Source organism: Pelodiscus sinensis, chromosome 30 (genome assembly GCF_049634645.1).
Source record: "Pelodiscus sinensis isolate JC-2024 chromosome 30, ASM4963464v1, whole genome shotgun sequence".
NCBI lineage: Eukaryota > Metazoa > Chordata > Testudines > Trionychidae > Pelodiscus > Pelodiscus sinensis.
Window position 1 is genome coordinate 2,049,462 of NC_134740.1, and position 22,395 is coordinate 2,071,856.

At 56.3% G+C, this 22,395-nt stretch overlaps 1 protein-coding gene across 1 annotated transcript; it reads left to right on the forward strand.

Moving 5' to 3' along the window:
• Positions 1-437: 437 nt before the first annotated feature.
• LOC142821095 (mast cell protease 1A-like) lies at positions 438-13,205 on the forward strand. The gene is made up of 5 exons (XM_075911886.1): positions 438-460; positions 1,983-2,141; positions 10,070-10,205; positions 12,612-12,827; positions 13,056-13,205. Exons 1-5 carry the CDS (start codon positions 438-440, stop codon positions 13,203-13,205), a joined length of 684 nt encoding a protein of 227 aa, XP_075768001.1.
• Positions 13,206-22,395: the final 9,190 nt, after the last annotated feature.

Below are 22,395 nucleotides of genomic sequence, written 5' to 3' on the forward strand. Positions count from 1 at the left end.
CCCCCTCTGTCCTGGGGGCAAATCATGTGAGTCTGTAACGCTGACGTATATGGCCACGCCCCCTGGCTGTGTACATCAGCGCCCTGGCAAGAGGGGAAGGGTAGTGGTATCTATCTATCTATCTATCTATCTATCTATCTATCTATCTATCTATCTATCTATCTATCTAAGGGTATGTCTACACTACCACCCTAGTTCGAACTAGGGTGGTTAATGTAGGCAACCGAAGTTGCAAATAAAGCCCGGGATTTAAATATCCCGGGCTTCATTTGCATCTTGCCGAGCAACGCCATTTTTAAAGCCCCGGTAGTACGGACTCCGTGCCGGCGGCTACACGCGGCACGGAGTAGGTAGTTCGGATTAGGCTCTCTAATCCGAATTACCGTTACTCCTCGTGGAACTGGCAGGGAGCTGAGCAGCAATTGGGACAGTTGAGTATGAGCCCCAGATGTGCCCAGCTGTGAGTCGGCACCTGGAGCAGCCCTGGAGCCTGCTGGACATGTCCCCACTGGGGTCTTCTCCATCCCATGGTGCATCATTCAGCTGGCTGTACACAGACCCAGCTACTGGGCTGATGTGCGGCCTGTTGTTCCCCCAGCCTGTGTGGTCAGCTGTGGTTGTAAAATACATTTTGATGAGTGTTCACATGACCTTGAGGTTTCCTGCCCCCTTGAATCCCTCCCCAGACCAGCTGAGTCTATAAACCCTGCAGGTCTGTGGCAGAGACACCGCCCCTACACTGATTGCAAACATGCAGGTCCACATCTTGTTTCTGCTCCCCCTGGCCTTTCTCCTGCCCCCTGGGACTTGAACCGGTGAGTTCCACTGGGTTTGGGGGACCTGGGACTTTGGGAAGTATGAGGTTCTCGGGGATTGGGTTCTGTGGGTGCTACCTCAGGGCTTGTGACAAGTTGATCTCCTTTGTTCATCACTTCTTATATATTTTATAATATATAGTGTGCCTTGTGAAGTATCACCTAAAAACTCATAATGTGCTGACCATTATTGACCTGATAAAATAGCTGTGGCAGATAAAGTGATAAGATTATACTGCCGGGTGTTTATCAGACAAGTTTCAATTGTGTGGAGCCACCACAAACCGGTTCCCCAGAGGCAAAAGACTAGCCGATGCCTCAGCCAGCTGTCGATTAAATGAAATGGCCCTTCACCTGGTCATTCTGGGGCAGGAAGTCGGACTTGGATGAAAAATGTCCATCATGATGAATGAAGAGCTGGGGTTCCCACCTGCCTTTTGTCTCCTAAGCCCCAGTGGAAGATGACTCTCAAAGAAGAGAAACAGCTACACAAGGCAGGGAGCAGGGACCGCAAATGATCTCCCCCTCTCTCTACCCTCAGCATTCCCAACACCTGATACACAAAGGCAGCCACAGTGGATTGAGGGAGGGATCCTCAGAAAAGGCAAATTGAGCCAGAAAGTTTGCAGGAAGGTGGTGGGAAAGATCTCCCCAGCAGAGATGAAAACGTATCGCTGTCCTGTTCTGCGGTGATGTCTGTCACAGAGGATGGGGGGGATTTGTTTCACTAAGCGCCGATAACCTCAGTGTCACCCACTGCAGCAGGAAGGAAGAGCTGAAGAAAATGATCCCTGGATCAGTGACAGACGCTCTGAGCCCCGGGTCCCATTCCCCAGCCCGGAACCAGCCCGTCCCTGTGTGGGGGTTGCCGGGCCTGCTCCAGTTCGACCTTGGCCACCAACGTCATTGTGGCAAGTCCGTGCGGTGACTCACCCATTGCTGGTGCATCTGGCACCACTTCCTGCCACAAAGAGATCAGATCTTTTGGTTTCCCCTCCAGCCCCATGGGGGTGGATAGTGTGGGACAGAGCTGAGCAGGGTGCCGGGATACAGGCACAGGGATCCCCCAGGGAGAGCATTGCAGGCTGCGAAGGCTCCACTTTGCAACGAGGCAGTCAGAGCTAGCCCAGCCCAAGGGAGGTGAGGAGGCTCTTTGCATCGACCGAGTCTCCCTCCAGGGGACATCATCGGGGGGCATGAAGACTGGCCCCAGTCAAGGCCCTACATGGCCTTTCTGCAAGTACATCGAGGGGACAAGACTATTCGCTGTGGCGGGTTCCTGGTGGTGGAGAACTTTGTGCTGATGGCCGCTCACTGCAAAGGAGAGTAAGTGCCCCTGGGCTGGAGCGTGGGGATGGGTTGGGTCAGTGGGGTACGGGGAGCTGGTGTGGGGGGCAGGCTGGGTAAGGAATGGGGTCCCCGGCCTCTGTTTGTCAGAGGGTGGAGATGGATGGCAGGAGGGAGATCACCTGATCATTCCCTGTTCTGTTCACTCCCTCTGGGGCATCTGGCCTTGGCCAATGTCGACAGAAACGACACTAGGCTAGATGGACCTTTGACCAGACCCAGAGTGGCCAGTCTGATGTTCTTATGTCAGAAGCTCCCTGAGAGGGACCCGTCTGACCTTCCAGCCTGTCTCCCTGGACACCCCAAAGTCACAACCCCCCAGTGACTCCTGCCTCCACCACGGCCCCCGGTCACCTGGTCCCCTGGCTCCATGTTCAATCTCTTCAACTTAGTCCCAGATGGGCTATTGCTGATTTTAACCTCTGGCTCTTGGGTCTCGTCCTGCCTTAGCCCATGAGGGTGAAGAGCCACCTGCCCTCAGAAACTCCCTCCCCCTGGAGGTCCCTACTGGCCGGTGCTGAGTCCGGTTTTACCTACAGTCATCTCGGGAGTTGACCTTCTCCAACGTACCTAACGCCTAACATGCTGGTAACAACTCGGTCAATTCCGGTATTGGACAGTGAAATTGACAGCAGCTGTTTGAACACCCCCCCTGGATTTCTTCTTTAGCGTGTTCTCACAAAATCCTTTTCTTGGCCCGCAACACTGGGTAGAAGAAGCCAACTTTTATGTCTAGCAAAACTTAAAATTTTGTCCACAAATTAGGTTGAAAGTCCAGCACACCAGGTTTCGTTCACTAACTCCCAGCTCCGTGTCACCTGGTTTTAACAAGTGTGATTTCAGCTGGGTCCTTAGGTTATATCAAAGTCTTTTTTTAGATTAGACTAATCTAATGTCTGTGTCGGGTTCCTTGCACCTTTCATATGATAAGAAAGCCGAGGAGCTTACAACTAACTCTCTTTATACTAAACTAAAACTGAAACTCACTGCTGTTAAGTGGCTGTCAGATACTTAGAAAAACCAGATTTTTTCATGGCATTGGCTGTGTGCCCAGCATGGGGAAAGAGGCAAAAACTCCCTCTCTGCTCTTTTATTGTTCATACAGTTGAACTTAAATAGTTCCACAAATAGTAACTTTGTCGGCACTAATAGACGAGCTTGCTTACGTGGAGAAAATCATTAAACCTGAGGGCATGCTTACTTACGTGACTGGCCATTCATAAAAAGACAGAAAAAAAACCCTGGTTCCTTTCAAATCAGTTTTACTTTCACAAGCCACATAGAATCATAGAATCCTTGAATCCCCAGGCTGGAAGAGACCTCAGGAGTCATCGAGTCCAGCCCCCTGCCCAAGGCAGGACCAACCCCAACTCAATCATCCCAGACGGGGCTTGGTCAAGCTGGGACATAAACACCTCTAGGGATGGAGATTCCACCCCCTCCCTAGGGAACCCAGCCCAGCGCTTCCCCACCTGCCTAAGGAAATCAGTTTTCCTAATATCCAACCTGGACCTCTCCCACTGCAATTTGAGCCCATTGCTCCTTGTTCTGCCACCTGCCCCCACTGACAACAGCCTCTCTCCAGCCTCTTGGGAACCCCCTGCAGGGAGTTGCAGGCTGCTCTCAAATCCCCCCTCACTCTTCGCTTCTGCAGATTAAACAAACCCAAATCCCTCAGCGTCTCCTTCTAGGTCATGTGCTCCAGCCCCCGAATCATTTTGGTTGCTTTCTCAGACGATCCCCAGCCTGTACCAATGTTGGGGATTCTTCCGTCCCAAGGGCAGGACTCTGCACTTCTTGCTGAACCTCCTCCGATTTCATTTGGCCCAAACCCTCAATTTGTCCAGGCCACTCTGGACCCGATCCCTGCCCCCAGCGTATCAACCTCTCTCTCTAGTGTCATCCACCAACTTGCTGAAGGTGCAGCCCCTCCCCTCATCTGGGCCATTCAGGAAGATGTTGAACAAAACCAGCCCCAAAAACAATCCTCAGGGCTCTTGCAACATCTAAATATGATACAAAACCAGAGACATTTTTACTCTGTGACGGAGCCGGCCCATGTGTGTTACCACCCACAGTCATGAAGACAAAATAGACACAGGGCCACCTTGGCTAATCGTGGGATGTGACCCGTGTGTCTGGCACCCTGGTGTCCTGGATGCAGAGAGCGATGTAACTGATTGAAAACTGCCAGTAAAAGTCGGTGTTGCAATAGGCCTGGGCTCTCTGCAATTGACATGCAATTCACAGGGTTGTTTCCTTCAAGTCGCAGGGTTCCTGGGCTCCCATTGATCAATCTCCACCCAGCATGTCCCTAGGTAGCACTTCCCTAGGCCTCGACATCAGGACAGAAATTCCTACTGCCGGCTAGTAAACCCCATTTTTCAGAAAGAGCCAGCACCAGCTCCCGGGGCACCCTTCTCCCCCGGACTGAGCCCTGTGCCCGTATCGTCATGTGTCGAAACTACACCCCTTTTTCCAGGACGTGAGTTCCCTTCAGAGGAGGGTTTCTGGGAGCCCAGCAGAACAGCCCCAGTTGCTCATTCCACAGCTGTGACCTTTGGGAGGGACAAGCCAGAGACACAGGACTTTGTACCAATTGGGAACAGGAGACACAGGGACGGTCCATCTAAACGACACCCATTTTCTGAGAAAGGGATGTAGATTAGGAGCATGGATATTACAAATGAAACCGAGATTTACATATCCCGTGCTTCATGTGTATAATGGCGGCTGCCATTTTTTTCTGAAGCAGGATTTTTTTGGGAAAAAACAGCAATTTAGAGGGGATCTTTTCAACATTTCGCCCTTTTTTGCAAGATCCCTTTTGCCTCACAAAATGAGGTTTCCAGGATCTTGCGAAAAAGGGCTTGCTGTTCGAAAGATCCCATCTAAACTGCCGTTTCTTCTTGAAAAAGCCCCATTTCGGAAAAGAGCAGCCGCAGCCATTATGCAAATGAAGCATAGGGTATATCAACTACCGGTTCATTTGTGATATCGACAGACCTAGTCTCCATCCCTTTCTCGGAAAAGGGGTGCCGTTTAGACAGACGGTCACTGAGTCACCTGCTCCCACCCGGTACGAAGTCCCGTGTCTCTGGCTAGTCCCCGCCAAAGGTCACAGCTGTGGAACGGGCAACTGGGGTTGTTCTGTGGGGCTTGCCAAAACCCTCCCCTAAAGGGAACTCATGTTATAGCAGAGACAGCTGGGAACAAGGAGCAGGAGTTTATTGAGTCTTTATTGGGCTGATCCTGCCCTGCCAACGCAGGGATTTTCCTGCACTGAACTTTGCTCAGCTTGTGACTAACTCCCAATTTGGTACCTGTCAGAGCCCTGGAGAGCTCAGTGCAGCCAGGGACACAGATCCAGCTGTGCCACCTCAGCAGCCAGGTGTCGGATTCTACACCCGCCACATTGAGGTGACCTGGGAGAGCGGCTGAGCAGCAGGATCCTGCCTAGCACGAACCCCACTTTACAGATCCAGGTGTCCATCGAGCTGAGGCAGGAGGGGCCGGCCCCCCAGAGCACGTGTGTGTGGTGAGACACAGGAGCCTGGGGAACACCCCCCGAGGGTGACCTGGGGTGAGTACTGGGGGGCACGGGGAGCAGTGAGGTGAGGCCGGGAATGGGGCTCCTACTCATGGGAAGAGCATGGACACAAAGGGTGTGGGGATAAGAGGCTGGAAATGCAGGGAGGGAGTTTTGGGGGGCACCAGGATGGGAGGACAGAGAGTGGCACTAGGGGGAGGCCGAGGAGGATTGCAGTGTGGTGAGGACCGTGGCCAGAGAAAGTGGGGTCCCCTCCCCTTCCCTTCTGCCTGGAGTCCCCAGAAATCCTACCAGGGCATGGGGTCAAGGCGCAAGGGCTGGCCCCTCTCTACTAGGTGCCTCTGGTCCTCAGAAGGGGCTCTTGGTGAGCCCCACACCTCCCCACCCTGCTCCAAAGAAGGAACCTCGGTTCCTGGAGTGGGTTCAGGAACAAGGGAGCCCCAATTTCCAGGTGATGCTGGGGATAGGTGCCGCTGGCCCAGTGGACCATCTACCACTGGGGGACGGGGAGGTGGTGAGGGGGTTTGCTTGGCTCAGAGGGGGAGGAAGCAGAGAGAAGTTGGGGGGCGGCAAAGAGGAGGAGGTAGAATTGTGGGGCAGCCACATGGGTTACTGGATGGAGTAGACAGGTGGGGGAGGGCAATGCTAGCTCAGCGAGCAGGCAGAAGCCTGAGGGGAGGTCGTCTCTTGGGCAGGAAAGGACACAAAGCCTGGGGGGGCGGATGTCCATAGCTCAGTCTGTGTCCGGGCATTTACAGATTCTCAGCCCACAGGGTGATCGTAGTTGGCTGCCTCCTCGCTGCCCTGGGAGTTGGGAACTTGGCCTGGTACCTGATGAGGAAGTCAGGTGAGTGATGCCCCCTTCTGATGTCTGGTATCTGCACCGCCTACAACTCCACCAGCTGGGCAGCTCCTGTTCTGCAGCCTCTGGAGGAGTATCTGTCCTGAGCTTTGTGGCTGGGCACCAGGAACCTGCAGTCTGTTCCCCATCCCCTGCTCACTGCTTTAAGACACCACCTGGTTAGGAAGGGGGAACTGAGCCGAGCCAAGCCAGCGCCCGCGTTCTCCACCAATAGGATGCTGGCGCTGAAGATGCTCCTGGTGCCAGGTGTGCTGGCTCCAGGAAGGCCCACATGCTCAGGTGAGGCTGCCCCATCCCAGAGAGACTTGCCCATAGGGCTCTTTCCTTCAAGGAGATATTGTCTCCCAGCCCCCCGCTCCCTCCAGCCAGGAAGTAGCCAGCCATGCAGCGGCAGAGCTAGGGGTAGAAATTTGGGTGGGTGGTTAATGATGAGGTGTCAGAGGGGAGGGGGCAGACAGGATCCCCCTACCTGGACACCTCTAGCCCATCCTTATTGCTCAGCAGACCCCAGAAGATGAAGCCACGCAGGCTGAGGGGAGCACCCATGGGCTGGGAGGAGCACTATGGGGGCTTGATCTCCACTCACCCCTCCGGAGTGACCAGGTCTCTAGTTTCAACCAAAACACTTTGATCGTATATATTAGAGCAGCTGGGGGAGCTGCTCCTGTTGGCTGGGAACCACGGCCAATGGGAGCTGCAGGGGTGGAGCTAGTGGGGGAATGAGGTACATTCTGCTGGGCGCCCACACCCAGATCCCATCCTCGGCCCTAACTTTGTGCCCCAGCCCCAATTCCCCTCCTGCCTCCTGATTCCTGTCCTACACCTCAAACTCCTAATCCCCAGCCTCATCCTAGCAGAGCCTTCTCTCCCAGAAACACCAGGCTCTTCACCCCCAGATATCTTCCTACTCTCTGAACCTCTCAATCCCAGCCCAGAGCACCTTGCCACACACCAAATTCCTCCTTCCCACTTTGCATCCCCAGCAAGAGCCCTCATCTCCTGCCCGGGCGCTGGGCAGGTCTGGCTCAATGGACTGTTAGTGACCCCACCACCCAGCCAACCACACCTGTCTGCCCTGCTGGCACCTCGGTGGGTTATGGTTTTAGGGGCGTTTTGGAGGGAGATTCGGCTACACCCTTTTTAAAGATTTTCCGGCTGTGCTGCTGATCAGTTCTCCTGATTCTCCAGACACGCCCAGCGAGGAGGCAGTGTCTTAATTGATACACACACCCCTGTCCGGAGGAGAGCCAGAGAGGAGGGACAGCAGTGCTCAGCAGAGAAGGAACCAGAGGCACCAGAGATCTTCAGAAAAGCTACCTCTGCTCCTGTTTGGGTGGGGCTGGATACTAAGGGGAGGGCCTTTGCCCACCCATGTTCTCCTGTGTCTAAACCCTGCCCCACACCTGTCAGGAGCCTGATGCTGAGGTTTCTGAGGGTCTCTGCAAGGTCCGATTGGCCCACAGCTGGAGAGCTTGGTACTAGCTCTATAAATTCCCCAAGGCTCAGACACAAGGCCTGCTGATTTCCCTAGATTCTGATTCTAATGCTGATGCTGATCCACATCCTGATGCTGAGAATTGCAGGTGCTGGGGCCGGTGAGTACACAGGCACGGGGTCCCATGGGGAAAAGAGCTGGGAGCTCTCTGGGCTGCCTGCACGTCCCCGCTCCTCCCCAGAGTCAGAGGCTTCTGCCAGGGCGATGGATGGTTCCTGGGAACCAGCTAGGGGATGGTGTGGAGGTGGGGGTGAGGGAACCTGTTATGCATGGGCCCCATTTCGGGAAAATGGGGGTGGGCAGCCGCCGGGCGTATGGGGACACATCTTGCTTTTCCGGTTCCCATGACTAACAGGGAGAAAGGGGAAAGCAGCAGATTTCATGAGTCGCACGAGAGGCACAGAAATCCTTGCTGATCTGGAGATCAAGTCCTCCTGGTGCAATATAGCATGAGATGGACACCCAGGGCCACGAATTCAGGACAATGTTTAGCTCACACCAGGAACTTTTGACCTCTGTGATGGGGCGTCCGCCTTTCTGTTCCTCCACCCCCACTTTTCAGTGCGCCTCTCCACCCCACTCTCGGCCCCGGTGCCCACAAGTCGGCCATTAGGTCAAGTCCAATCTGTGGCTGGTGCAGCCCGTTTTGGTACTGCAGTTGGCATATCTCCCAGTTGCTCAGTCTTTCGGCAACCCTCAGCAGGAATTGCAGGAGAAAGGGGGGTGGGCTTGCCTCCTTTCATGGGCCCCAGCCCAGGTCCCCAAGGACGCAGAGAAGTCTCGTCGTCCGGTCCGACTGGCGGTGCTTTCTGCCGCAACTCGCCTGTACCACGCCCGCCTGGCCACGAGACAGACTGCGCTCGGCGGTCCTTCAATGTGGGGTGGCTCTGCCCTGTCACAACATCACTTTTCTCCCCTGCAAGATCACAGCTGGAGATTCAATCCACAGCCCCGTGGGGGGCCTGGTGTGGTGCAGAGAGGAGCAGAGGCTAGGGATCCAGGCCCAGGGATCCCCACAGAGAGCACCATGCCGCGGGCGGGGGGGATGAGATGACACGGCAGAGCTCCCATAGAGATGGAACCATGTGTATGAACCTGTTCTCCCCTAATATGGGATCACTAGGAGGTGTGAATCCCGGCCCCACTCCCGACCCCACATGGCCTATCTGGACATACAGCGTGGAGAGAAGTATTTTTACTCTGGCGGGTTCCTGGTGGCGGAGAACTTTGTGCTGACGGCCGCTCACTGCCAGGGAGAGTAAGTGCCTCTGGGCTGGGACGTGAGGGTGGGTGGGGTCAGCGGGGTAGGTGGAGCCAGGACACTGGTGCTGGCATGGGGGGCAGGGAAGGGCCAAGGGGTGGCCAGGCACGGGGAGCAGAGCCCAGGAGTCTGATTTGCTCAGGGGGTGTAGGCGAGTCTCCAGGAGCCTCTGCAATGCAAGGACCAGTCCCAGCACTTGGTAAATCAATGGGGCTGTCCCCAGGGAGCCCAGCTGGAGTCTGACCCCCTGTCCAGTGTGGGTCAGGGAGGGGTCACAGCCCTAGGGCACCTCTGCTGGGCACTGGACTGGGACTCCTGTGTGGATCTAGCAAGGAGAGACACAGAGACGCAGGAGGACTGAGACCCAGGGGCCATGGGGCAGCGGGGAGGGAAGCTCAGGGCAGCAGCACAAGGGGCTGGTGCTGAGAGAAGTTGGGATCCCAACCCCACTGGGCAGGGGCTTTGTGCTTCTGCTGCCCCCTGAAGAGAAACACTCCTGGTGCCCCCCCCCCCCGAGCCAGCCAGACCCAGGCCCTGCCCAGACTGAAGCTCACAAAGCCCCCAAGATGCACAGATCTTTCTCCTTGAAAGAGGCTGAGTTTGAGAACTCAGCCTGAGAACCTCAGGTTTCCCTCTGCCCCTCACATTCTGTCCAAGAGTGGGAACCTCACGAGCTCATCCCCCACTGAATGTCCTATCCTGCCCCCAATGGCCCATGCATAGCTCTTGGCTTTCGCAGTGAGATCACCGTCATTCTCGGAGCCCACAACGTCAGAAGAAAAGAATCGAGCCAACAACGCATCCGCGTGCGCCGGCAGATCCCCCATCCAGAGTATGACATGAAGACCTTAAACAATGACATCATGCTGCTGCAGGTACCATCCCCAACCCATCCCCCACTGCAGTGACCTCACACTGCTGCTGGTATCACCCTCATCCCCCACCCCCAGTGACCTCACACTGCTGCAGGTACCACCCCATCCCATCGTCCACCCCCAGTGACCTCACACTGGTACAGGTACCGCCCCATCCCATCCCCCACCCCCAGTGACCTCACACTGCTGCAGGTACCGCCCCCATCCCATCCCCCACCCCCAGTGACCTCACACTGCTGCACGTACCGCCCCATCCCATCCCCCACCCCCAGTGACCTCACACTGCTGCAGGTAACGCCCCATCCCATCCCCCACCCCCAGTGACCTCACACTGCTGCAGGTACCGCCCCATCCCATCCCCCACCCCCAGTGACCTCACACTGCTGCAGGTACCACCCCATCCCATCCCCCACCCCCAGTGACCTCACACTGCTGCACGTACCACCCCATCCCATCCCCCACCCCCAGTGACCTCACACTGCTGCACGTACCGCCCCATCCCATCCCCCACCCCCAGTGACCTCACACTGCTGCACGTACCGCCCCATCCCATCCCCCACCCCCAGTGACCTCACACTGCTGCACGTACCACCCCATCCCATCCCCCACCCCCAGTGACCTCACACTGCTGCAGGTACCACCCCATCCCATCCCCCGCCCCCAGTAACCTCACACTGCTGCAGGTACCACCCCATCCCATCCCCCACCCCCAGTGACCTCACACTGCTGCACGTACCGCCCCATCCCATCCCCCACCCCCAGTGACCTCACACTGCTGCAGGTACAACCCCATCCCATCCCCCACCCCCAGTGACCTCACACTGCTGCAGGTACCGCCCCATCCCATCCCCCATCCCCAGTGACCTCACACTGCTGCAGGTACCGCCCCCATCCCATCCCCCACCCCCAGTGACCTCACACTGCTGCAGGTACCGCCCCCATCCCATCCCCCACCCCCAGTGACCTCACACTGCTGCAGGTACCACCCCCATCCCATCCCCCACCCCCAGTGACCTCACACTGCTGCAGGTACCGCCCCATCCCATCCCCCATCCCCAGTGACCTCACACTGCTGCAGGTACCGCCCCCATCCCATCCCCCACCCCCAGTGACCTCACACTGCTGCAGGTACCGCCCCATCCCATCCCCCACCCCCGTGACCTCACACTGCTGCAGGTACCGCCCCCATCCCATCCCCCACCCCCAGTGACCTCACACTGCTGCAGGTACCACCCCATCCCATCCCCCACCCCCAGTGACCTCACACTGCTGCAGGTACCACCCCATCCCATCCCCCGCCCCCAGTGACCTCACACTGCTGCAGGTACCGCCCCATCCCATCCCCCACCCCCAGTGACCTCACACTGCTGCAGGTACCATCCCATCCCCCACCCCCAGTGACCTCACACTGCTGCAGGTACCGCCCCATCCCATCCCCCATCCCCAGTGACCTCACACTGCTGCAGGTACCACCCCATCCCATCCCCCACTCCCACTGACCTCACACTGCTGCAGGTACCGCCCCATCCCATCCCCCATCCCCAGAGACCTCACACTGCTGCAGGTACCACCCCATCCCATCCCCCACCCCCAGTGACCTCACACTGCTGCAGGTACCACCCCCATCCCATCCCCCACTCCCACTGACCTCACACTGCTGCAGGTACCGCCCCATCCCATCCCCCACCCCCAGTGACCTCACACTGCTGCAGGTACCACCCCCATCCCATCCCCTACCCTCAGTGACCTCACACTGCTGCAGGTACCACCCCCATCCCATCCCCCACCCCCAGTGACCTCACACTGCTGCAGGTACCACCCCCATCCCATCCCCTACCCTCAGTGACCTCACACTGCTGCAGGTACCGCCCCCATCCCATCCCCCACCCCCAGTGACCTCACACTGCTGCAGGTACCGCCCCATCCCATCCCCCACCCCAGTGACCTCACACTGCTGCAGGTACCGCCCCATCCCATCCCCCACCCCCAGTGACCTCACACTGCTGCAGGTACCACCCCCATCCCATCCCCCGCCCCCCGTGACCTCACACTGCTGCAGGTACCACCCCATCCCATCCCCCACCCCCAGTGACCTCACCCTGCTGCAGGTACCGCCCCATCCTATCCCCCACCCCCAGTGACCTCACACTGCTGCAGGTACCACCCCATCCCATCCCCCACCCCAGTGACCTCACACTGCTGCAGGTACCACCCCATCCCATCCCCCGCCCCCAGTGACCTCACACTGCTGCAGGTACCACCCCCATCCCATCCCCCACCCCCAGTGTGATCTTTAGCCCTTCAGCATGCTCTGGAAATCTTTGGAAGGTGTTTCTGGTCAAGATGTTCATCTCTTTTCCCTTTGGTGCGACTCTGATATTTATATTCATCCTTCGTGTGTGACAGCTGGAGAAGCCTGCGAAGCTGAATGGATTTGTGAAAACCATCCCCCTGCCTCAGAATAGTGAATGGCTGGAGCCCAGAACAGTTTGCAGTGTGGCCGGCTGGGGCCGCACTATTGCTGAAGATGGTTCATCTGGTTCCCAAGTGCTGCGGGAGGTGGACGTGAAGGTGCTGGAGGATAAGAATTGCACGTATCACAACTATGACCCAGTGACCATGGTATGTGCGGAGCACCCACAGAAGTGTGGAGACACCGCAAAGGTAAATCTGCCCCTGGCCTGAAGCTCTTAGTGCATCGCTGCTTTGAGGGAGTGTGTGAGACAAGGAGGCTGGTCTACTGAGGGGCCAAGGAGGGGCTGGGGGGAATCGGGGTGTCACTGAGCCGGTCAGCAGCGGGGAAACGACTCCCTGAGCAGTTCTTCCTCTGTAATCTGGTTTGCTCTGCAGGGCGACTCCGGAAGCCCCCTGGTGTGCGATGGAAAAGCCCAGGGCATCGTCTCCTGGGTATCAATGGATGGGATCACCCCTGGTGCGTACATGAGAGTCTCCACTTTCATCAATTGGATCCAGAAGGAAATGGGTCGGCCGCAGCCCTGAGCCCCACCAGGGGTCACTGCACAGGCCTGCTCTGCCTTGCTCCTGTGCCTTGGAGAGGCCCAAATGTCAGGCCTGCTTCGCTGAATGCCCCACATCCCAGCCTGAGTTTCCTCCCTCTTGCAAGCTGCAGTCCCCTCTCCCAGCCACTCTTCTGCTCTGGTCACGCCCAACCCATCAGGAGACTTAAGGTCCAGGTTCAGGGCTGGGTTCTGCCCCTGGGCTAGGGAGCGGCTGGGTCACATCAGAGAGGAGCCAAACCCTGGGGCAGACCCAGCAGATTGATGCTCTCCCTGGTGTGAGCCAGCTGAGGGCAGGCTTGTGGCAGCTCCTTCCCATAACATCCACCTGTGCGTACCTGCTGGAACCGCCCCCAACTCTGTTCTCTCTGGATCTTCCTCATGTGCTGGTCCCCTGGAGCATCCACCGCCCCTTCCAAACACACCCGGTTGTGGAGGCAGCCAGGCCAGCAGTACGGGAAGTCTGAGATGGATGCCCTGATCTGCTGCAGATCAAAAATCAGCCCTGATCCTCTGCTGCCCATCTCCCCTGACCTGCTGTATTTCGCTCAGCTCCCCTGCCCTGCAACCTGCTCCACAGCCAGACAGTAATAAAGTCAAGTTACAAAAGATACGGGTCCTGACTCATCGGCCCAGAGCTTTGCCATATAGAGCAGCCGCTGGACCTGCCCAGGCCAGGACAGGATGGATCTTACGGGGAGGCCGGGATGCTCATTAATGCTCTTGGGTGTTCATCCCTTTTCCCTTTAGTGCAACCCTGATATTTATATTCACCCTTCCTATGCGACAGCTGGAGAAGCCTGCAAAGCTGAATAGATTTGTGAAAACCATCCCCCTGCCTCAGAATTCCTCAGTGTTCCAACACATCCGGGTTCAGTGAGGATCTGGGGGTGTGGGTGGGAGCTGAACCCCTCGATGCGGTAGGTTTACCCGTGTGCTGGGATGGGCACAATGTTTACAGCGAGGAGAAAAATAACTTGTGCCGTTACTTCTACCGTTACTTGTCCTTACTCCTGAAGTCACCACAGTTGGAAAATTTGGGACAGGTTTGAAGCAGTTCTAGCTGCAACCAGATCTAATCTTCCAATTCCCATCCACCCATCCATCCATGCATCCATCCATCCCCGTACATCTCTCTACCCTGTCTCATAAGGGGTACTTCTCAGTGGACTTGCCAGCCATGACTGACCACCGGGGCTAGTTCATGGACATCTATGTTGGGTAGCCGGGAAAGGCGTGCGACACTGTGTTTTCTGTAACTCAAACGTGCTCCAAATGCTTCATGCTGGGGACTTTCTTCCCTGACGGCACCAGCAGGGTGAGGGATGTAGACATACCCATCTGCCTGGTGGAAGAAGTGGCCCATCCCTTACAGCTGTGGCTCATGAAGTCCTACACTGGCCACCTCAACCCCTCTTGAGTGGTGTTCAATGCCAGGCTGAGCAAGGCCCACATAGTTGTTGAGGGCCCCTTTGGCTGTTTGAAGGGGCAGTTCAGATGCCTCCTCATCTCACTGGACCTCAGGGAGCACAACATCCCGTGTGTGATGGCTACGTGCCCTGTCCTGCATAGCACGTGTGAAGGGAAGGGGGAGGCCTTCCTGCCAGGGTGGGGGATGCAGGCTGACCACATAGGCAGGGCCTACGAGCAGCTGTGCACAGCTGCCATCCAGCAGGCCCATCAGCGGGCCAGGCGCATCCAGGATGCACTAAGGGAGAGCTTCTCCCCAGGGGACCAGTGACACTATCCCCTGGGCCTCCCCTCTGGGGGTTTCTGCTGCACCCCTCACTGCTGCTCCTCCCCTTACGCCTCCCTGACAATCCCCCCCTTTCCTGATGAAAAAAGAAAGCTCATTGAAAACACTCTGCATTTTTACCTTGGGGGTCAAAGAAACCGGGGCGAGGCTGGGAAAGAACCCGGGAGAGGGGAGGAGCGAGGGTGGAAGAAGGAGGGTGCTGAGAACCTTGCAGGGGGGAGGAAGGATCTGGAAGGGGGAGGAGAGCTCAGGGTTGGGGCTGGGAGTGTCGACGGGCTCTGTGGATCCCACCGCCAGGGCTGCGGGGGCCTCGGTGGGATGGGGAGGGTCTGGAGGGAGATGGAGGAGAGGAAGAGGGAGTGGGAGGAGGAGCTACAGCTGGAAAGGGAGCAGAGGCTGGAGGGGGAGGAGGCAGCACGCTCTGCACAAGGGAGGGGAGATCATTGCACAGGGAGGGGCCTTGCACAAGCAGCTCCCCCCAGCTCTCCCACCGCAGCCGGAGCTCCTCCTGGCCCATACCTGCAGGGTTTGGTGCAGCGCTCAGGGAACCCCCAGGTGCTGTTGCTGGGACTCGGCCACAGAGGTTAATTTCATTGATGCTTATCAGCCAGGCTGGGTAAGGAATGGGGTCCCCGGCCTCTGTTAGTCAGAGTGTGGAGATGGATGGCAGGAGGGAGATCCCTGGATGATTCCCTGTTTGGTTCACTCCCTCTGGGGCAACTGGCGTTCTTATGTCATAATCCCCCTGAGAGGGACCCGTCTGACCTTTCAGCCTGTCTCCCTGGACACCCCAAAGTCACAACCCCCCAGTGACTCCTGCCTCCACCACGGCCCCCGGTCACCTGGTCCCCTGGCTCCATGTTCCATCTCTTCAACTTAGTCCCAGATGGGCTATTGCTGATTTTAGCTTCTGGCTGTTGGGTCTCGTCCTGCCTTAGCTCATGAGGGTGAAGAGCCACCTGCCCTCAGAAACTCCCTCCCCCTGGAGGTCCCTAAGGGATGGTGCTGAGTCTCGGTTTTGTCCACAGTCATCTCGACCTCCTCTAATGTACCTAATGCCTAACATAAACTCCCAACTCCTTGTCACCTGGTTTTAACAAGCATCTTTTCAGTCTGGGCCTTAGATTATATCAGCCTTTGTTTAGATCAGACTAATCTACTGTCTATGTCGGGTACCTTGCACCTTTCACATGACAAGAAAGACAAGGTGCTTACAACTAAATTCCTTTCTGCTAAACCGAAACTGAAACTCACGGCGGTGAGCTGGCTGTAAGATATTTAGAAAGAAACGCTTTTAAAATTGCCTTGGCTGTATGCCCAGAATGGGTAAAGATCCAAAAACTCCCTCCCTGCTCTTTTATGACTCATATAGTTAAATGTAAGTAGTTACGCAAATATTAACTTTGTCGGCACTAATAGATCAGCTAGCTTCCGTGGAGAAAAACATTAACCCTGAGGGCATTCTTACGTGACTGGCCATTCTTAAAAAGTGGGAAAAAAAACCCTCGTTCCTTTCAAACCATATTTGCTTTCACAAGCCACATAGAATCCTTGAATCCTGGGCCTGAAAGAGACCTCAGGAGTCATCGAGTCCAGCCCCCTGCCCAAGTCAGGACCAACCCAACTCAATCAACCCAATCGGGGCTTGGTCAAGCCGGGACTGAAACACCTCTAGGGATGGAGATTCCACCCCTCCCTAGGGAACCCAGCCCAGCGCTTCCCCACCCGCCTAGGGAAATCGTTTTTCCAAATATCCAACCTAGACCCCCCGCAATGTAACGTGAGAGCGTTGCTCCTTGTTCTTCCATGTGACACTACTGAGAACAGCCTCTCTCCAGCCTCTCTGGAACCCCCCTGCAGGAAGTTGCAGGCTGCTCTCAAATCCCCCCTCACTCTTCTCTTCTGCAGACTGAACAAGTGCCAATCTCTCAGTCTCTCCTCGTAGGTCGTGTGCTCCAGCCCCTGAATCATTTTGGTTGCCCTCCCAGTCAGTCCCCAGCCTGTACCAATGTTTGGGATTCTTCCGTCCCAAGGGCAGGACTCTGCACTTCTTGCTGAACCTCCTCCGATTTCATTTGGCCCAATCCCTCAATTTGTCCAGGCCACTCTGGACCCGATCCCTGCCCCCAGCCTATCAACCTCTCTCTCTAGTGTCATCCACCAACTTGCTGAAGGTGCAGCCCCTCCCCTCATCTGGGCCATTCAGGAAGATGTTGAACAAAACCAGCCCCAAAAACAATCCTCAGGGCTCTTGCAACATCTAAATATGATACAAAACCAGAGACATTTTTACTCTGTGACGGAGCCTGCCCATGAGTGTTACCACCCACAGTCATGAAGACAAAATAGACACAGGGCCACCTTGGCTAATGGTGGGATGTGACCCGTGTGTCTGGCACCCTGGTGTCCTGGATGCAGAGAGCGATGTAACTGATTGAAAACTGCCAGTAATAGTCGGTGTTGCAATAGGCCTGGGCTCTCTGCAATTGACATGCAATTCACAGGGTTGTTTCCTTCAAGTCGCAGGGTGCCTGGGCTCCCATTGATCAATCTCCACCCAGCATGTCCCTAGGTAGCGCTTCCCTAGGCCTCGACATCAGGACAGAAATTCCTACTGCCGGCTAGTAAACCCCATTTTTCAGAAAGAGCCAGCACCAGCTCCCGGGGCACCCTTCTCCCCCGGACTGAGCCCTGTGCCCGTATCGTCATGTGTCGAAACTACACCCCTTTTTCCAGGACGTGAGTTCCCTTCAGAGGAGGGTTTCTGGGAGCCCAGCAGAACAGCCCCAGTTGCTCATTCCACAGCTGTGACCTTTGGGAGGGACAAGCCAGAGACACAGGACTTTGTACCAATTGGGAGCGGGAGACACAGGGACGGTCCGTCTAAACGACGCCCATTTTTGAGAAAGGGATGTAGATTAGGTGCATGGATATTGCAAATGAAACCGAGATTTACATATCCCATGCTTCATGTGCATAATGGCAGCTGCCACTTTTTTCTGAAGCAGGACTTTTTTGGGAAAAAACAGCACTTGAGAGGAGATCTGTTCAACATTTCGCCCTTTTTTGCAAGATCCCTGATGCCTCACAAAATGAGGTTTACAGGACCTTGCGAAAAAGGGCTTGCTGTTCGAAAGATCCCATCTAAACTGCCGATTCTTCCCGAAAAAGCCCCGTTTCGGAAAAGAGCAGCCGCCGCCATTATGCAAATGAAGCATAGGGTATATCAACTCCCGGTTCATTTGTGATATCGACAGGCCTAGTCTCCATCCCTTTCTCGGAAAAGGGGTGCCGTTTAGACCGACCGACGCTGAGTCACCCACTCCCACCCGGTACGAAGTCCCACGTCTCCAGCTAGTCCCCGCCAAAGGTCACAGCTGTGGAACGGGCAACTGGGGTTGTTCTGTGGGGCTTGCCAAAACCCTCCCCTAAAAGGAGCTTATGTTATAGCAGAGACAGCTGGGAACAAGGAGCAGGAGTTTATTGAATCTTTATTGGGCTGATCCTGCCCTGCCAACGCAGGGATTTTCCTGCACTGAACTTTGCTCAGCTTGTGACTAACTCCCAATTTGGCACCTGTCAGAGCCCTGGAGAGCTCAGTGCAGCCAGGGACACAGATCCAGCTGTGCCACCTCAGCAGCCAGGTGTCGGATTCTACACCCGCCACATCGAGGTGACCTGGGAGCAGAGGGAACAGGTGCCCCGGGAGAGCAGCGGAGAAGTGCCCAACGTGGCCCCACCTTCCAGATCCAGGTGTGCATTGCGCAGGGATAGATGGGGCCGGCCCCTCAGCACACGTGTGTGTGGTGAGACACAGCAGCCTGGGGAGCACTCCCCTGAGGGTGACCTGGAGGATGTGCAGGGGGAGCAGTGGGGTGAGGCTGGGAATGGGGTACCTACTCATGGGAAGAGCGTGGACACAAGGGGTGGGGGGATGAGAGGCTGGAAATGCAGGGAGGGAGTTTTGGGAGCACCGGGACTGTTGGACAGAGAGTGGCACTGGGGGGGAGCAGAGGTGGATTGTAGTGCAGTGGGACCCTGGGCCAGAGCAAGTGGGGTCCCCTCCCCCTCCTCCCTGCTTGGAGTCCCCAGTACTCCTGCAAAGGAGTGGGGTCAAAGCACAGGGGTATCTCTGGTCCTCAGACGGAGCTCTGGGTGAGCCCCACACCCCCACCCTGCTCCCAAGCAGAAGGATGGGTGGTTGGAGTGGGTTGGGGCAAAGAGGATCCCCAATTGCCAGGTGCTGGCCCAGCTAGGTGTCGCTGGCCCAGTGGACAATCCACCGTTGGGGGAGGGGGATGCAGTGAGGGGCTTTGCTTGGCTCAGAGGGGGAGGAGGCAGAGAGCAGCTTGGGGAGTGGCAGAGAGGAGGGGTAGAGTTGTGGGACAGCCATATGGGCTACTGGATGGAGGAGACCGGTGGGGGAGGGGAATGCTAGCCCAGGGAGCAGTTGGGGGGTGCCGAGAGGTCGTCTCTTGGACAAGGAGGGACACAGAGTTTGGAGAAGGGTCCATAGCTCTGTCTGTCTCGGGGCATTTACAGATTCCCAGCCCACGGGCCAGGCTGGTACCATGGCAAACGCATATGGCAGCCCCCTCTCTTCCCTGGGATTTGGGACTAGCATCTCGTATATGATGAGGAATCTAGGTAAGTGATGTCCCCTTCTCATGTCTGGTATCTGCACTACCTATGGTTCCAGTAGCCGGCCGGCTCCTGTTCCCTGCCCTCTGGGGGAATGCCTGCCCTGGGCTTTTCGTCCGGGTGCCAGGATCCCAAACCAGTTCCTCATCCCTTGCTCGCTGCCCTGAGACACAGCCTGGTTAGGAAGAGGGGAACTGAGCCAAGGCAGCGCCCGCGTTCTCCACCAATAGGATGCTGGTGCTGAAGATGCGCCTGGCACCAGGTGTGCTGGGCTCCAGACAGGTCCCTCATGCTCAGGTGAGGCTGCCCCATCCCAGAGGGACTTGCCCATGGGCTCTTTCCTCCAAGGAGATATTGGCTCCCAGACACCCCGCTCCCCCAGCCAGGCAGCAGGCAGACATGCAGCGGCAGAGCTAGGAGAGGAAATTTGGATGGGTGGTTAATGAAGAGGTGTAGAGCGTAGTGGGGAGAGAGGGTCCTGCACCCTGGCCCCCTCTAGCCCACCCTTATTGCTCAGCAGGCACCAGAAGATGAAGCCACATGGGCTGGGGGGAGCACCCATGGGCTGGGGGGAGCCCTACAGGGACTCTATACCCACCCACCCCTCCATGGTGACCAGGTCTCCGGTGTTTGACCAAAACACATGGCTCGTGCATGTTAGAGCAGCCCGGGGTGCCACTCCTGTTTGCTGGGAGCCACGGCCGATGGGAGCTTCAGGGGTGGGGCTGGTGGGGGGCTGAGGTACATTCTGCCTGGTGCCCACACCCGGATCACATCCTTGGCCCAAACCTTCTTCCCCAGCCCTGGTTCCCCTCCTGCCTTCTGAACCCCTGGGTCGCAGTCCTGATGCCTGCCCTACACCCTGTCAAAGTCACACAGGACTCACAGATTTGTCAGACCGCTCTGTTTATTATCAAAGCCGCTCTGCTAAATGCTCCCAGAAAACGTGAGTGCCATACAAGGTTCAAACCCCTTGATTTATACAGTCAAAAGAAAGCCAAGTTAACAGGATTAAAAGAGGGGCAAAACTTCACATGATTAGTGTGAGGCTAGTCAAGTATCTTCATTTCCACATCAAGCACACAGCAATCTCCTGTCCATGTCTCCCTGGTTATCTCAATTGCTTTCTCCCTAACACCTAATGTTCCTTTCCTATTAACTCAGGCCCACCCGGCTAGCACTCTGATCTGCAAACCTACAAACAACATTAACGTACTTTTCTTCTTCCTGTTCAGAGACAAACAGTATTCCTTCAACGTATTCGATTATTACAGCATAATTCATCTTTCTCTTAGGCTACGTCTACACTCGCACAATTTTCAGAAAATGCTTTTAACGGAAAAGTTTTCCGTTAAAAGCATTTTCGGAAAAGCGCGTCTAGATTGGCAGGACACTTTTCCGGAAAAGCACTTTTTGTGGAAAAGCATCCGTGGCCAATCTAGTTGCGCTTTTCCGCAAAAAAGCCCCGATAGCCATTTTCGTGATCGGGGCTTTTTTACGGAAAACAGTACTGTGCTGTTTACACTGGCCCTTTTGCGCAAAAGTCTTTCGGAAACAGACTTTTGCCCAAACGGGAGCAGCATAGTATTTCCGGAAAAGCATTGACGATCTTACATGATTGTCAGTGCTTTTGCGGAAATTCAAGCGGCCAGTGTAGACAGCTGGTAAGTTTTTCCGGAAAAGCGGCTGATTTTCCGGAAAAACTTGCCAGTCTAGACACAGCCTTACAGTATAATTCTTTCTACTTTCACAACCCCGAATTCCTAATAGTGAGCCTCGCCCTAGTCAAAGCATCCCCTTTGACAAACACCAGTTCCTCCACGCCTGGTTCCTTTCCAACCCTCTGAACCCTTCAATCCCAGTTCAGAGCACCTTGCTACACCCCAAAATCCTCCTTCCCACTTTGCACCCCCCAGCCAAACCCCTCAACTTCTGCCCGGGTGCTGGGCAGGTCTGGCTCAATGGACTGTTAGTGACCCACCACCCAGCCAACCACACCTCTGCCCTGCTGGCAGCTCGGCGGGTTGTGGTTTTAGGGGCATTTTGGGGGGAGATTTGGCCAGGTCCTTTTTAAACATTTCCCGGCCGTGCTGCTGATCAGTTGTCCTGACTCTCTGGACATGCCCAGCGAGGAGGCAGAATCCTGATGGATACGCAGCCCCCTGTCTGGCGGAGAGCTGGGGAGGAGGGACAGCAGAGCACAGCAGCTGAGCCCAGTAGAGAAGGACCCAGGGAACCCAGAAATCTTCAGAAAAGCTACCTCAGCCCTGGGGCTGGATGAAGGGCGGGGGGGCTTTGCCCAACCAGGCTCTCCTGTGTCTAAACTCTGCCCCCGCTGTCATCACCCTGATGCTGAGGTTTCAGAGGGTCCCTACTAGCTCTGATTGGCCCACAACTGGAGAGCTTGCTGCTGGCTCTATAAACCCCCAGGGCTCAGACTCAAGGCCTGCTGATTTCCCTAGATACTGATGCTGAAAGCCACCGGAGCGGGTGAGGACGCAGGGATGGGGTCCCATGGGGAACTGAGCCAGGTGCTCTCTGGGCTGGCTGCACATCCCGGCTCCTCCCCAGAGTCAGAGGCTTCGGCTGGAATAATGGCTGGTTCCCGGGACCCAGCTAGGGGATGGTGTGGTGGTTAGGGTGGGAGAACCTGCAATGGAGGAGCCCGTTTCGGGAGAGTGCGGGTGGGCAGCCCCCTTGTACATGGGGACACCGCTTGCTACTCCTGTTCCCATGACTACCAGGGAGAAAGGGGAAAGCGCACAGATACCAAGTG